General features: G+C 48.2%; 1 protein-coding gene across 5 annotated transcripts in view; it reads left to right on the top strand.

The window, feature by feature from the left end:
* The window catches only part of VAV3 (vav guanine nucleotide exchange factor 3), a 490,967-nt gene that overhangs the window by 241,476 nt on the left and 235,743 nt on the right, over positions 1-13,748 (top strand). For all 5 annotated transcript variants that reach the window (XM_068240048.1, XM_068240046.1, XM_068240044.1 and 2 more), the window contains one exon: positions 4,254-4,370. In XM_068240048.1, coding sequence (XP_068096149.1) covers positions 4,311-4,370 — 60 coding nt within the window. In that variant the 5' untranslated portion in view covers positions 4,254-4,310. The remainder of the gene's footprint in view (positions 1-4,253; positions 4,371-13,748) is intronic.

Below are 13,748 nucleotides of genomic sequence, written 5' to 3'. Positions count from 1 at the left end.
CTATGATTTGCTGTACATGTTTAAGATCACCATAAAAGAAAACATGTCATTTCCATGCAGTCTTACAGTTCTGTCCAGGCAGCTGTGTAATTTCGAATGTCATTGTATTGTATTTAGAACAGAGTATTCAAGCATGAATAGGAAAAAGGGAAAAATAATTCTTAAAACACATTTTGCACAGATTAATTTATTATTTTATATAAATATAGAATGTTAACCTATTCAGCTTTCATATATTGCAGCTAAGTGTATAATTTGTACAGAGGATTTACAGATGTTTAATCCATATTAGGGGACTGACAACTTGGAGGTGTGGCTAAACTTTAAACCAGAGGTGTGGCTAAACTTTAAACCAGAGGTGTAACTGTGCGCAATGTGGCTTGCTTGCAGAGTCATTAAAGGGAACATTAACTGAGAGGAATATGAATGTGTCCTTTTTAACAATACCAGTTGCTTTTCAGTCCTGCTGATCTCTTTGACTGCAGTAGTCAGGGTCGGATTGGGACACTGGGGGCCCACCAAAGAAATTTCAACCTGGGGCCCACACATCCCATGATTGCGGTGAAAAAAGGGCGTGACCATGCATCGGAAGGTGGGAGTGGTCATTTATGTATTATGGACAGGGCCAAATGCACATGATCTTAGCAGCATTGTAATTCAGAGACACTACTGCCCAGCAAAACTTTGCATAGAGTCCCCTCCTTCAATATAAAGTAATGTCCTACTTTGCAGAGGTTGTGACTGCAGAGGTTGCGACCGCATCGGGGCCCTTGGGCCAAAGGGGCCCCGAAGGGCCCTCCCTCAACTACAGTATTACCTCTCTATTGGCCCTTTGCTCATAATAATCACTTCTATAGATACTTTGAACAGTGGTAATCATTAACAAGCTATTTCCCATCCCCTTCTTGCACCTCTGACACTGTAGTTGCCATTGGCAGGTTTTGGTGCGTCGTATCAATTGTTATGTATAGAGTGCTTGGGGGGCCCCATTGTAAAATTTGCATCAAGGCCTACAGCTCCTTAGCTACGCCACTGCTCTCAGCATGAATGATTACAGCACTGAGAAGAGCAGCAATTGGAGCTCTGTCAGACAAGTAGGGGGGGCACCAGAGACCTGGAGGGGGGGCCCACCGAGGGAAAAAACTGTACTACTGTGGCCCAGTCCGACCCTGGCAGTAGTGGTTGAATCACACACCTGAAACAAGCATGCAGCTAATCCATTCTGACTTCAGTCAGAGCACCTAATCTGCATGCTCATTGAGGGGCTGTAGCTAAAAGTACTAGAGACACAGGATCAGCAGGAGGAGAGTCAGGCAACCAGTATTATTTTAAAAGGAAAAATCCATATCCTTCTCAGTTTAGGTTCCCTTTAAGGGCTTCTTGGCTTTAGAGTACACCTAAAGTGCATTATTTAAAAGAAAATAAATGTGTTGGCCTCCATATCCCTTTCAGTCCAGGTTTTACCTCCACCTCAGAAGGAATCTCTAAAGTGACACCTCTACCACTCTGAGGGCTCAAACCCACTAGTAGCCTTTTCTAAGCGCTAGTGCAGTGGTTCCCAACCTTTTCCAGGTTGTGGCACATCACGACAAACATTCAGATATCCGTGACACGTCACATCATGCCAAACATTCAGATATACATGACACGTCCCGTATGATAGAAAAGAGGGGCTCAGTAACAATCTGATGATGCAGCAGGCACAATGAGGGGCTAAGAAACAATCTGCTGGTGCTGCAGGCACAATGAGGGGCTCAGTAACAATCTGCTGATGCTGCAGGCACAATGAGGGGCTCAGTAACAATATGCTGATGCTGCAGGCACAATGAGGGGTTCAGTGAAAATATGCTGATGCTGCAGACACAATGAGTGGCTCAGTAATAACCTGCTGATGCTGCAGGCACAATGAGGGGCTCAGTGACAATCTGCTGATGCTGCAGGCACAATGAGGGACTCAGTGACAATCTGCTGATGCTGCAGGCACAATGAGTGGCTCAGAAATGATATACTTTTGCCAGCTTACACAATGGGAGGGGGAGGGTGGTTAGAGGGACGCAATCCTGCTGCTGCAATGAGCGAAAGGCTGCAGGAATAATATGCTGCTGCTGGCACAATAAGGGGCAGTATGCTGGTACTAAAAGGTGGTACAGGGACAATATGCTGCTGTTGCTGCTGCCTAGTGCCAAGATGTGTCTCTTATCTCTCACATGAGTCACAATTGCAAAATGCTGGCCAGTGGGCACAGGAAGAAGTCAAACGTAAGTTACATACAAGTTATAAGTTTACACATAAGTTCCCTAACTCACCCCTCCATAGCCACCACTACGCTCCTTCTTCTCCTCCCGAGCCACTCATTCACACTGTGGCTCCGTCCTCGATGCGCTGCCTCCGCCCTCTGCCTGTAGTTAGTGCACACCTACAAGAAAATGGCCGCCGCATGTCTGCAAATGTGGACGGCGGCGGCCATTTTCTTGTAGCCCTGAGAAGGGCGATCTGCGGGGTAGATGAGCGGGGGGAGCAGAGAGCGGCGACACATAGCTGGTGCTGCCGCGACACATAAATGTGTCACGGTACACCGGTTGGGAACCTCTGCGCTAGTGATTTCAAAAGCTCTTGCTAGTGCAAGTCTATAGGTGATTTTTATAAAATTACATCGCTCAAGTGGGACCACACCATAGCTTTACATTAGCGCTTAGAAACGGCTTAGTAATGTACTGCTAGTGGGTTCCAGTCCTAAATCATCAGAAAGACAGTAGAAAATAATTCTAGTTAAATACTTATAGGTTAATTTTATCCAAATTGAATTGATAGCTATTGCTCATTAATTAAATTACAAAATAGCCAACAAGTTTGCTTATGAGCCCTATAGCAATATTATGGTTACACACTTACCTCTAGTCCTTTACATCAGGTATGTCAGGTAATTCATGGCTAAGGCTGTGCTATTAAGCTTGTCACGCCCTCACCTGTGGGACACACTTTACATTATCTTTGTTGTGGATCTTCCCCATTACACTGTCCAACTTATGGACTTATCTTGTTGTGCAGTACTTCACTCATTATAATGTCCTTATTTTTGTGCTTCCCAAATAAGAGTCCCCTAATTATTATGCTCCTTCCAAATAATGGGCCTTTTATAATGTACCTATTGTGGTGCGTCCTCTATTATAGTGCCCCCTTTATGGTGTTCTCCTTTAATTTGGTCCCTCTATTATAGTGCCTTCATTGTTGTGTTCCCCTCCATTAAAGTGCTCACAGAATGGTACTTCTCCCAATATAGTTCATGTTTATATTGCTCTAATGATTGACCTTTTCTTACTTTAGGGTGCCCTTTACAATTCCTCAATTATGGTGCACCTCCCGCTATAGTGTTGCGCCCAACATGACATTTCCCCTATTCTGTTGCATGTATCGTTTTGGTCCTTCCATTATAGGCCCCCTTATTGGTCTGTTCACCATTACAATTACAATTCCTTTATAGTGGCTTGGTTATGACTACTACCAACAGGAGACATAGGTGCCAGGATGTAGAGTCAAAGGTACACCCTGAGCTTCATCGTGCAAGGGATAATGGGCTGGTCTCCAATGGTTACCAGTTTCTTTACTGCTGAGGGCTTAGGGAATGACATTCTCAGGCTCATCCTTCCAGTGATGGACCAGAACAGAGGACACCAGTGGGGGAGAATCTGGTCAGAACAGAGAGCATTTAGCTGGCAATTGTAATCAATAGTCTGGCAAAGGGTTGAGCAAGGTGGCAGACATTCAAAGCCAATGCTGAAGGTCAGTATTGGCAGCACATTATGAAAGCACAGGCAAGGTCAGAAACAAGAGTACAAGATCAGACAAATTCAGGTAAGCCAGGTCAGACACTAGAAGTATACAATATCCCAGTCACTGGAGTTGATGGGAAAAGGGTTTAAAAACTGTGCTTACCTGTATACCTTTTACTATCACTACCCCAACTTGACATATTGCTCAGTTTTTGGGCTCTTCTTTTTTTCGTTTTATCCCTACATGTCTTTATAGAAAGCTTTGTAATGGTAGAAGGACATTCTCTAACTCAGCTACTGTATTATAAACATACAAAAATCCTCTGTCAAACCTTGTCCTTGTGCTTTGTGAATGTTGATTCTTTCCTTGAACAAGTGATGAAGTTGTTTCAGTCTTGACAGGCTGTTAGAGTGCTCAGACGTGTGATGCATACTGTATTGTGCCAGTGGACTTATTCATTGATGTTTTCCATCGTTTTACAGTTTCTTTGTTTAAAGAATATTCGGACCTTCCTGACAGTCTGCTGCGAAGCCTTCGCCATGAAGAAAAGTGACCTTTTTGAGGCTTTTGATTTATTTGATGTGCGGGATTTTGCTAAGGTATGTAATGGATTTTTTATTATAAAATCTGTTGATTAAAGTGCATTATAGCTATATGGACATTAGCATAGCAATGTGCTAAAATGTTTATTGTCTGTATCTGACAGATCTTATGTGTTTAAAGGACCACTATCGCGAACATTTTTAAAATTTAAAACAAACTTGAAGCGAAAAAAAACTTGTGTTATAATGAGCTATATGTGTAGTACAGCTAAGAAATAGAACATTAGTAGCAAAGAAATGATTCTCATAGTGTTTTCTAGTACGTGAAGAGTTAAGAAACTTCAGTTGTTACCTAGCAAAAGAGCCTCTCTGAGCTCTCCAACCCAACTTAAGTCGGCTACAGTGCAGTTTTCTGAAGCAATTAAACATCAAAGAAACAGTCAGAGACAGATTTAGATAAGATTTTACTGCAAGGAAGTTCAAATGGTCATTAAGTTATATTTAGTAAGAAGTAGTGTTGGGCGAACACCTGGATGTTCGGGTTCGGGAAAGTTCGCCGAACATGGCCGCAATGTTCGGCATGTTCGGGCCGAACCCCGAACTCCCCGAACATCCCGCTTTTGGGGGCCCTATGGGGTCGCAGGCATAAGGGGGGAGCATGCCCCGATCGCGGGGGGGGGGTGTCGGAAATTCCCCCCACCCCCTCCGCTAGCGCTCCCCCCTCTGCCCGCTTCCCCATACAAAAGTTTCAGGAAGTACCGGTCCGGTGGTAGTGGGTGGCTGGCAGTGGGCGGCACTGTGAAGTGAGTGACTGAGGAGGAGGAGTCCGGAGAGTGACGCGTTGAGGGAGGCCGGGCAGCTGGCGGTTCAGCAGTAGTACGATAGCAGCAGACGTGATGGAACAGGAGGAGGCGCAGGAGGAGAAGGCCACGCTTTGTGAGACACAACAACCCAGGCCTTGCATGAGGACAAGAAGCGTGCGGATAGCATGCTTTGTACCGCCATGCAGTCATAAATGTAATAAATATAAGTGGTTCAATAAACAGGGACCACGCGGCAACGCTAACCCAGCAGCAGCAGACGTGATGGAACAGGAGGAGGCGCAGGAGGAGAAGGCCACGCTTTGTGAGACACAACAACCCAGGCCTTGCATGAGGACAAGAGGCGTGCGGATAGCATGCTTTGTACCGCCATGCAGTCATAAATGTAATAAAGATAAGTGGTTCAATAAACAGAGACCACGCGGCAACGCTAACCCAGCAGCAGCAGACGTGATGGAACAGGAGGAGGCGCAGGAGGAGAAGGCCACGCTTTGTTAGACACAACCACCCAGGCCTTGCATGAGGACAAAAAGCGTGCGGATATAGCAGCAATGCTTTTTGCCGCCATGTAGTCATAAATGTAATACAGATGAGAGGTTCAATAAACAGGGACCGGAAACGCTACGCCATCCCAGATGTTCATTGGTCATGTTACTTGGTTGGGGTCCTGGAGTGTTGCGTAGTCATTTCCAATCCAGGATTGATTCATTTTAATTTGAGTCAGACGGTCTGCATTTTCTGTGGAGAGGCGGATACGCCGATCTGTGACGATGCCTCCGGCAGCACTGAAACAGCGTTCTGACATAACGCTGGCTGCCGGGCAAGCCAGCACCTCTATTGCGTACATTGCCAGTTCGTGCCAGGTGTCTAGCTTCGATACCCAATAGTTGAAGGGTGCAGATGGATTGTTCGACACAGCTACGTCATCTGACATGTAGTCCTTGACCATCTTCTCCAGGTGGTCGGTGTTGGGGGTGGATCTGCACGCTTGCTGTTCAGTGGGCTGCTGCTGCATGGGTGTCAGAAAATTTTCCCACTCCAAGGACACTGCCGATACCATTCCCTTTTGGGCACTAGTTGCGGCTTGCGTTGTTTGCTGCCCTCCTGGTCGTCCTGGGTTTGCGGAAGTCAGTCTGTCGGCGTACAACTGGCTAGAGGAGGGGGAGGATGTCAATCTCCTCTCTAAAGTCTCCACAAGGGCCTGCTGGTATTCTTCCATTTTGACCTGTCTGACTCTTTCTTCAAGCAGTTTTGGAACATTGTGTTTGTACCGTGGATCCAGAAGGGTATAAACCCAGTAATTGGTGTTGTCCAAAATGCGCACAATGCGTGGGTCACGTTCAATGCAGTCTAGCATGAATTGAGCCATGTGTGCCAGAGTCCTACCAGAATCCTCATCATCCTCTTGTGAGCGTTGTGATAGTTGTTGTGATGCATCATAGTCGTCACCTTCCTCCTGGTCTGCTTCTGCTGACCATTCGCGCCGAATTGTGGAAGTCCAACGTGCACCGCTCTGGCCCTCGTCAGTGGTGGCATGAAATTCCTGCTCCAACTCCAGCTGTTCCTCCTCCTCTTCTTCGTCATAGCTGCTGGGGCCAGCGTTCCCTGAGGCGGATGGCCTGATGTTGGTACCATCACGCTGATCGTTTTCTCCTTCAGATTCCCCCAGTTGCGTCATGACAGCTGTTTCCTTGATTTTCAACATTGACCTCTTCAGTAAACACAGCAGTGGTATGGTAATGCTGACTGAAGAGTTGTCACTGCTGGGAATAGTAGTACACCGCTCGCTCAACGTGGATTGCTCAAAATTTTGGAGGACTTGGCAGAGGTCCAACATGTTGGCCCAATCGGATCCACAGAAGCTTGGCAGCTGTCCGTATGCGCCTCGGTACTGCGCCGTCATGTACTGGACCACTGCACTCTTCTGCTCACAAAAGCGGGCTAGCATGTGCAGCGTAGAATTCCAGCGCGTAGGGACATCACACAGCAAGCGATGGTGGGGGAGATTGAAGCGCTCCTGCATCTTGGCGAGTGCCCCCAAAGCAGTACTGGAATTTCTACAATGTTTGGCCACTCGACGCACCTTCAACAGAAGATCGGCCACGCCTGGGTATGTCCTCAGGAACCGCTGAACTACTAGGTTCATCACGTGCGCCAGGCAAGGGATGTGTGTCAGCTTAGCCAACCTTAAAGCGCGAATGAGATTACTCCCATTATCACACACAACCATGCCCGGTTTCAGGTCCAGCGGTGCCAGCCACAAATCCGTCTGTTCCTTTATTCCCTTCCAAATTTCCTCCCCTGTGTGCTGCTTATCCCCAAGGCAGATCAGCTTCAGCAACGCTTGCTGACGCATGCCAACAGCTGTGCTGCACTGCTTCCACGATCCTACTGCTGCTGGGTTAGCGTTTCCGGATGAGGTACAGCTTTGAGATGCGTTGGAGGAGAAGGAGTCAGAGAGGTATGTGCTGCTGTTGTTATCCAGTGGGAGGGACGGCGGTGCAGCTGTTTGTGGCGTGGGCAACACCCGCGCCGTAGCAGGTGAGGAATCGCTGCCAGGCTCCACAAGGTTCACCCAGTGCGCGGTAAGGGAGATGTATCGACCCTGGCCGAACGCACTCGTCCAGGTGTCAGTGGTGAGGTGAACCTTGCAGGCAACGGCATTCTTCAAGCTTCGGGTTATTTTGCTGACCACGTGCTCATGCAACTCAGGCACTGCAGAGCGCGCAAAGTGGTAGCGGCTGGGAACCACGTAACGTGGGATGGCCACTGACATCATGCCCTTGAAGCTGTTTGTCTCCACCACTCGATATGGCAGCATTTCGCAGGCCAGAAGCTTGGCTATGCTGGCTGTTACTGCCACGGCCCGGGGGTCATTTGCTGGCAATTTCCTCTTGCGCTCAAACATCTCCGACACAGACAACTGAACCGTAGCGCTGCACACGGAAGGGCTGTTGGTTGTTGTGTTTGATGAAGACTGGGAGACCTCAAGAGCACTACTCCGGAAAGTGACAGTGTCAGCGTCGTCTGATGTTTGTGAATGTTGTGAACCACGCAATGGCTGGGCTACCGCTGCTGCTGAGGCGGGTCTGGTGGTGAGTCTGGTGAACCCAAGGGAGGCAGTGTTGCTGGTACCCTGTCCTGCCGAGTTTGCCCACAGAGTGGGATGTTTGGATAGAATGTGGCGGCTCATGCTGGTGGTGGAGAGGTTGTTAATACTTTTCCCCCTGCTCAGGCGGGTCTTGCACACCTTGCAAATCGCCATGGTAACATCCTCAGTGCAGTCTTCAAAGAAAGCCCAGACTTTGGAGCACCTGCCTTGCTGGCGATTTCTGTTTGCTCCTCTTTTGCCTCTCACTTGAACTTCCACGCTTGTGGTGCCTGAAATTGCGTGCCGCCTACCTTGTGGCACAAGGCGAACTCGTGCAGCAGTGGGTTCTTCAACAGACTCATCTGTGCTGCTGCTACGACGGCGATGTTCTCGTTCACAAACAAAATCTGGGTCTCTGTCCACATTGTCCATACCCTCCTCTTCCATCTCCTCAAACTCGTCATATGTCATTGTGGGGGGCCGCCGCCGTGGAGTAGAGCTCCCCAGAACAACCTCTGCGCAGCTCACTCCAACGTCGTCTTCCAGATCTTGTCGGCCGACCTCCTGCAATTGCAACCCCTCCTGCCCAACTTGCTCTGGGATTTGGGTTTCCGAGTCCTCCTCGGACTCGCCTTGTATTTCAGTGCGCGGTGCATTTCCCACAGTTAATGGTTGTGAATCCGGGCACAACATTTCTGGCTGTTCCTCCATTGACCTTTGAAAGGTGGAAGTTTGTTGGGCTGGGAATAGCTCCTGCGAATACCCCATTGTGTCCTGAGGTAATTCATCGGACTGGTTATCTGGCAGTTGTGTGCGTGGTGTCGCTGCCGGTTGTGTCAGCTTTGTGCCCACTGGCTCCTTGTAACTGGCTGAGGACTCGGACCTCGTGCGTGATGTGCTGGTGCTGCTTAACCCACTGCTGGACGCTTGAGAGGTCATCCAAGTAATTATCTGGTCCTGTTCTTTTGGATTTGTGAGGGTTGTTGTCCTGGACAACATGGGCGGTATTGAGTGGGTTTTCTTGGGTGCTCCCCTGTGGCCTGTACGTGAACCGTCAGGGGAAACACCTCTTCCCTTGCCCCTCCCTCTTTCACCGGATTTCTTCCTCATTTCACTTATCCTTACAGTACACGCTGACTGGCAGCAGTACAGTGGCAGTACAGAAATGCTATACAGTACCACTATTCCCAGCAACGACACAGAGCACAATGCTATACAGTGGCGGGTGAGCGGTGTACTACTATTCCCAGAAGACACAGAGTGGCAGTAAACAGAATGCTATATAGTGTGGCTGAGCGAGGTACACAGAGGGCAGTAAACAGAATGCTATATAGTGTGGCTGAGCGAGCGGTGTACTACTATTCCCAGCAGACACAGAACAGTAAACAGAATGCTATATAGTGTGGCTGAGCGGTGTACCACTATTCCCAGCAGCGACACAGAGCACAATGCTATACAGTGGCGGGTGAGCGGTGTACCACTATTCCCAGCAGCGACACAGAGCACAATGCTATACAGTGACGGGTGAGCGGTGTACCACTATTCCCAGCAGCGACACAGAGCACAATGCTATACAGTGGCGGGTGAGCGGTGTACTACTATTCCCAGCAGACACAGAGTGGCAGTAAACAGAATGCTATATAGTGTGGCTGAGCGAGCGGTGTACTACTATTCCCAGCAGACACAGAACAGTAAACAGAATGCTATATAGTGTGGCTGAGCGAGGTACACAGAGTGGCAGTAAACAGAATGCTATATAGTGTGGCTGAGCGAGCGGTGTACTACTATTCCCAGCAGACACAGAACAGTAAACAGAATGCTATATAGTGTGGCTGAGCGAGGTACACAGAGTGGCAGTAAACAGAATGCTATATAGTGTGGCTGAGCGAGCGGTGTACTACTATTCCCAGCAGACACAGAACAGTAAACAGAATGCTATATAGTGTGGCTGAGCGAGCGGTGTACTACTATTCCCAGCAGACACAGAACAGTAAACAGAATGCTATATAGTGTGGCTGAGCGAGGTACACAGAGTGGCAGTAAACAGAATGCTATATAGTGTGGCTGAGCGAGCGGTGTACTACTATTCCCAGCAGACACAGAACAGTAAACAGAATGCTATATAGTGTGGCTGAGCGAGGTACACAGAGTGGCAGTAAACAGAATGCTATATAGTGTGGCTGAGCGAGCGGTGTACTACTATTCCCAGCAGACACAGAACAGTAAACAGAATGCTATATAGTGTGGCTGAGCGAGCGGTGTACTACTATTCCCAGCAGACACAGAACAGTAAACAGAATGCTGTATAGTGTGGCTGAGCGAGGTACACAGAGTGGCAGTAAACAGAATGCTATATAGTGTGGCTGAGCGAGCGGTGTACTACTATTCCCAGCAGACACAGAACAGTAAACAGAATGCTATATAGTGTGGCTGAGCGAGGTACACAGAGTGGCAGTAAACAGAATGCTATATAGTGTGGCTGAGCGAGCGGTGTACTACTATTCCCAGCTGACACAGAACAGTAAACAGAATGCTATATAGTGTGGCTGAGCGAGCGGTGTACTACTATTCCCAGCAGACACAGAACAGTAAACAGAATGCTATATAGTGTGGCTGAGCGAGGTACACAGAGTGGCAGTAAACAGAATGCTATATAGTGTGGCTGAGCGAGCGGTGTACTACTATTCCCAGCAGACACAGAACAGTAAACAGAATGCTATATAGTGTGGCTGAGCGAGGTACACAGAGTGGCAGTAAACAGAATGCTGAGCGAGCGGTGTACCACTATTCCCAGCAGCGACACAGAGCACAATGCTATACAGTGGCGGGTGAGCGGTGTACTACTATTCCCAGCAGCGACACAGAGCACAATGCTATACAGTGGCGGGTGAGCGGTGTACCACTATTCCCAGCAGCGACACAGAGCACAATGCTATACAGTGGCGGGTGAGCGGTGTACCACTATTCCCAGCAGCGACACAGAGCACAATGCTATACAGTGGCGGGTGAGCGGTGTACTACTATTCCCAGCAGACACAGAGTGGCAGTAAACAGAATGCTATATAGTGTGGCTGAGCAAGCGGTGTACTACTATTCCCAGCAGACACAGAACAGTAAACAGAATGCTATATAGTGTGGCTGAGCGAGGTACACAGAGTGGCAGTAAACAGAATGCTATATAGTGTGGCTGAGCGAGCGGTGTACTACTATTCCCAGCAGACACAGAACAGTAAACAGAATGCTATATAGTGTGGCTGAGCGAGGTACACAGAGTGGCAGTAAACAGAATGCTATATAGTGTGGCTGAGCGAGCGGTGTACTACTATTCCCAGCAGACACAGAACAGTAAACAGAATGCTATATAGTGTGGCTGAGCGAGCGGTGTACTACTATTCCCAGCAGACACAGAACAGTAAACAGAATGCTATATAGTGTGGCTGAGCGAGGTACACAGAGTGGCAGTAAACAGAATGCTATATAGTGTGGCTGAGCGAGCGGTGTACTACTATTCCCAGCAGACACAGAACAGTAAACAGAATGCTATATAGTGTGGCTGAGCGAGGTACACAGAGTGGCAGTAAACAGAATGCTGAGCGAGCGGTGTACTACTATTCCCAGCAGCAACACAATAACTGGGGGGACCCTGGCTAGCGTGGCTGGAGCGCGAACTACCCTGCCTGCCTACCCAAAGCTAAACCCACAGACAAATGGCGGAAATATGACGTGGTTCGGGTATTTATTTACCCGAACCACGTGACAGTTCGGCCAATCAGAGCGCGTTCGGGTCCGAACCACGTGACCCGTTCGGCCAATCACAGCGCTAGCCGAACGGGGAACGTTCGGCCATGCGCTCTTAGTTCGGCCATGTGGCCGAACGGTTTGGCCGAACACCATCAGGTGTTCGGCCGAACTCGAACATCACCCGAACAGGGTGATGTTCTGCAGAACCCGAACAGTGGCGAACACTGTTCGCCCAACACTAGTTAGAGTTAAGAGTTTGAAGTGGATCCTTTTGGTGAACTGGGAGCCAATAAAGAGGTCGACAAAGAGGAGCAGCAGATGAGGAGCGAGAGTCCGTTATCCAATCACACTGTCATCTCTTTTAGAAACCGAGCACTGCAGAGAGTGTGGTAAGATGACAAATACTGCAGCCTCATCCCTTATCTACGTGCAAATGTTAGAGTTTGTTACCTGAAATGATTATTCGGGGCAGTTTTGGGGAACATAATACTAATGACTGTACTGACACACAGGGCCTGCTCTGTTGTGTGTAAATTGAAGTGGGGAGGATGAATAGGAGACATCCCCTCTACATTTTCTAACTATAAAGAGTAGGCTGTGATATTGGGGGGCACTTATATACACACTAGTTTGTTATTTAAGGCAATCATGAATAATCAGAGAAAATAGTGTTTGTACTGTATGTAGCGGTAGTGCACCCTGTGTCAAGTTTTACAGAGGTTCAGTTTAAATGCCTTTCATATCAGGTAAAACAGTGAAATTACCAGAATTTCATGCCATATTTTCCTCACTTTTGTGGCCTGAGGGTAGCAGACATATTTCTTTTAGTCCTTTAGTTTTTTTATTACTTGGAACTGTAGTACAGTGTAGGAATTATTTTTAATAGGCATGACCTCTGCTGTTATCACATATATTTTTATTTTAACCACAGTATCAACATCCTGCATCTTCAGGTTAGTAATGCATTCATAGATGCATTCATAGATACTTAAATAGGATGTGCTTCCCTGCGGTGGAGGTGTGAGATCTACCAGTGTAGATATGAACTGCCTCACCTCCCCCATGTAAATATTTGTGTGTTGGCTCCTGCTATTGCCATTTTCTTTATTGTAGATGTAGTGCATGATCAGGTATGCTGAGCAACAGAAAGGGTACTTGGGCAGATATTTCCTTCCAGACCTGTTTTGTAGGCTGCTCTCTCCGCATACATGCAAAAAGGGCGTCTGGAAAAAAGAGCGCCCAGTGACACCCATAGTAAAATATTGGTATTAAATACCGATATTTTACTATGGCCACAGGAGCCCTGTCTGGGCTGTGAGGGGACAGAAGTCACAGCAGGCTGGAGCGCACACACAGTAGTGAAGTTGGCTGAGGAGGAGGAAGACTGAAGGAAGAGCGTCACCCAGCCTGGAAGAGCAGGAGGGAGAGGCGTGGAGTGTCAGGAGGAGGAGGGGAAGCAGTGGCACAGGGCTCACAAGGAGAGGATGAGGCGTTGGGGCATTGCTTTGAAGGAGGAGGGGAGGTGCGTGCGTTTCTAGAGCTCTCCTGTCTGCACTCAGGGCAGGGAAAAAGTAAACCAAATGAGTGCCGCAGAATAGCAGCATTTGGGTGCCCACCATGCCCGATATATAGCACATGCCCGATATATAGCGCGCGGTATCAAATTTCCGCTCTGGGACCCAAAGACCGCTATTTTGTCTGGCGCCTATGGCGGCGCCCATTTATCCACTTGCAGCATGCACCTTTTTCCTGCCCAGGCTCTCTCCTTCTATATTCAACAAC

This window comes from Hyperolius riggenbachi, chromosome 6 (assembly GCF_040937935.1).
Source record: "Hyperolius riggenbachi isolate aHypRig1 chromosome 6, aHypRig1.pri, whole genome shotgun sequence".
Lineage (NCBI taxonomy): Eukaryota > Metazoa > Chordata > Amphibia > Anura > Hyperoliidae > Hyperolius > Hyperolius riggenbachi.
This window is presented reverse-complemented; position numbering and strand designations above follow the sequence as displayed.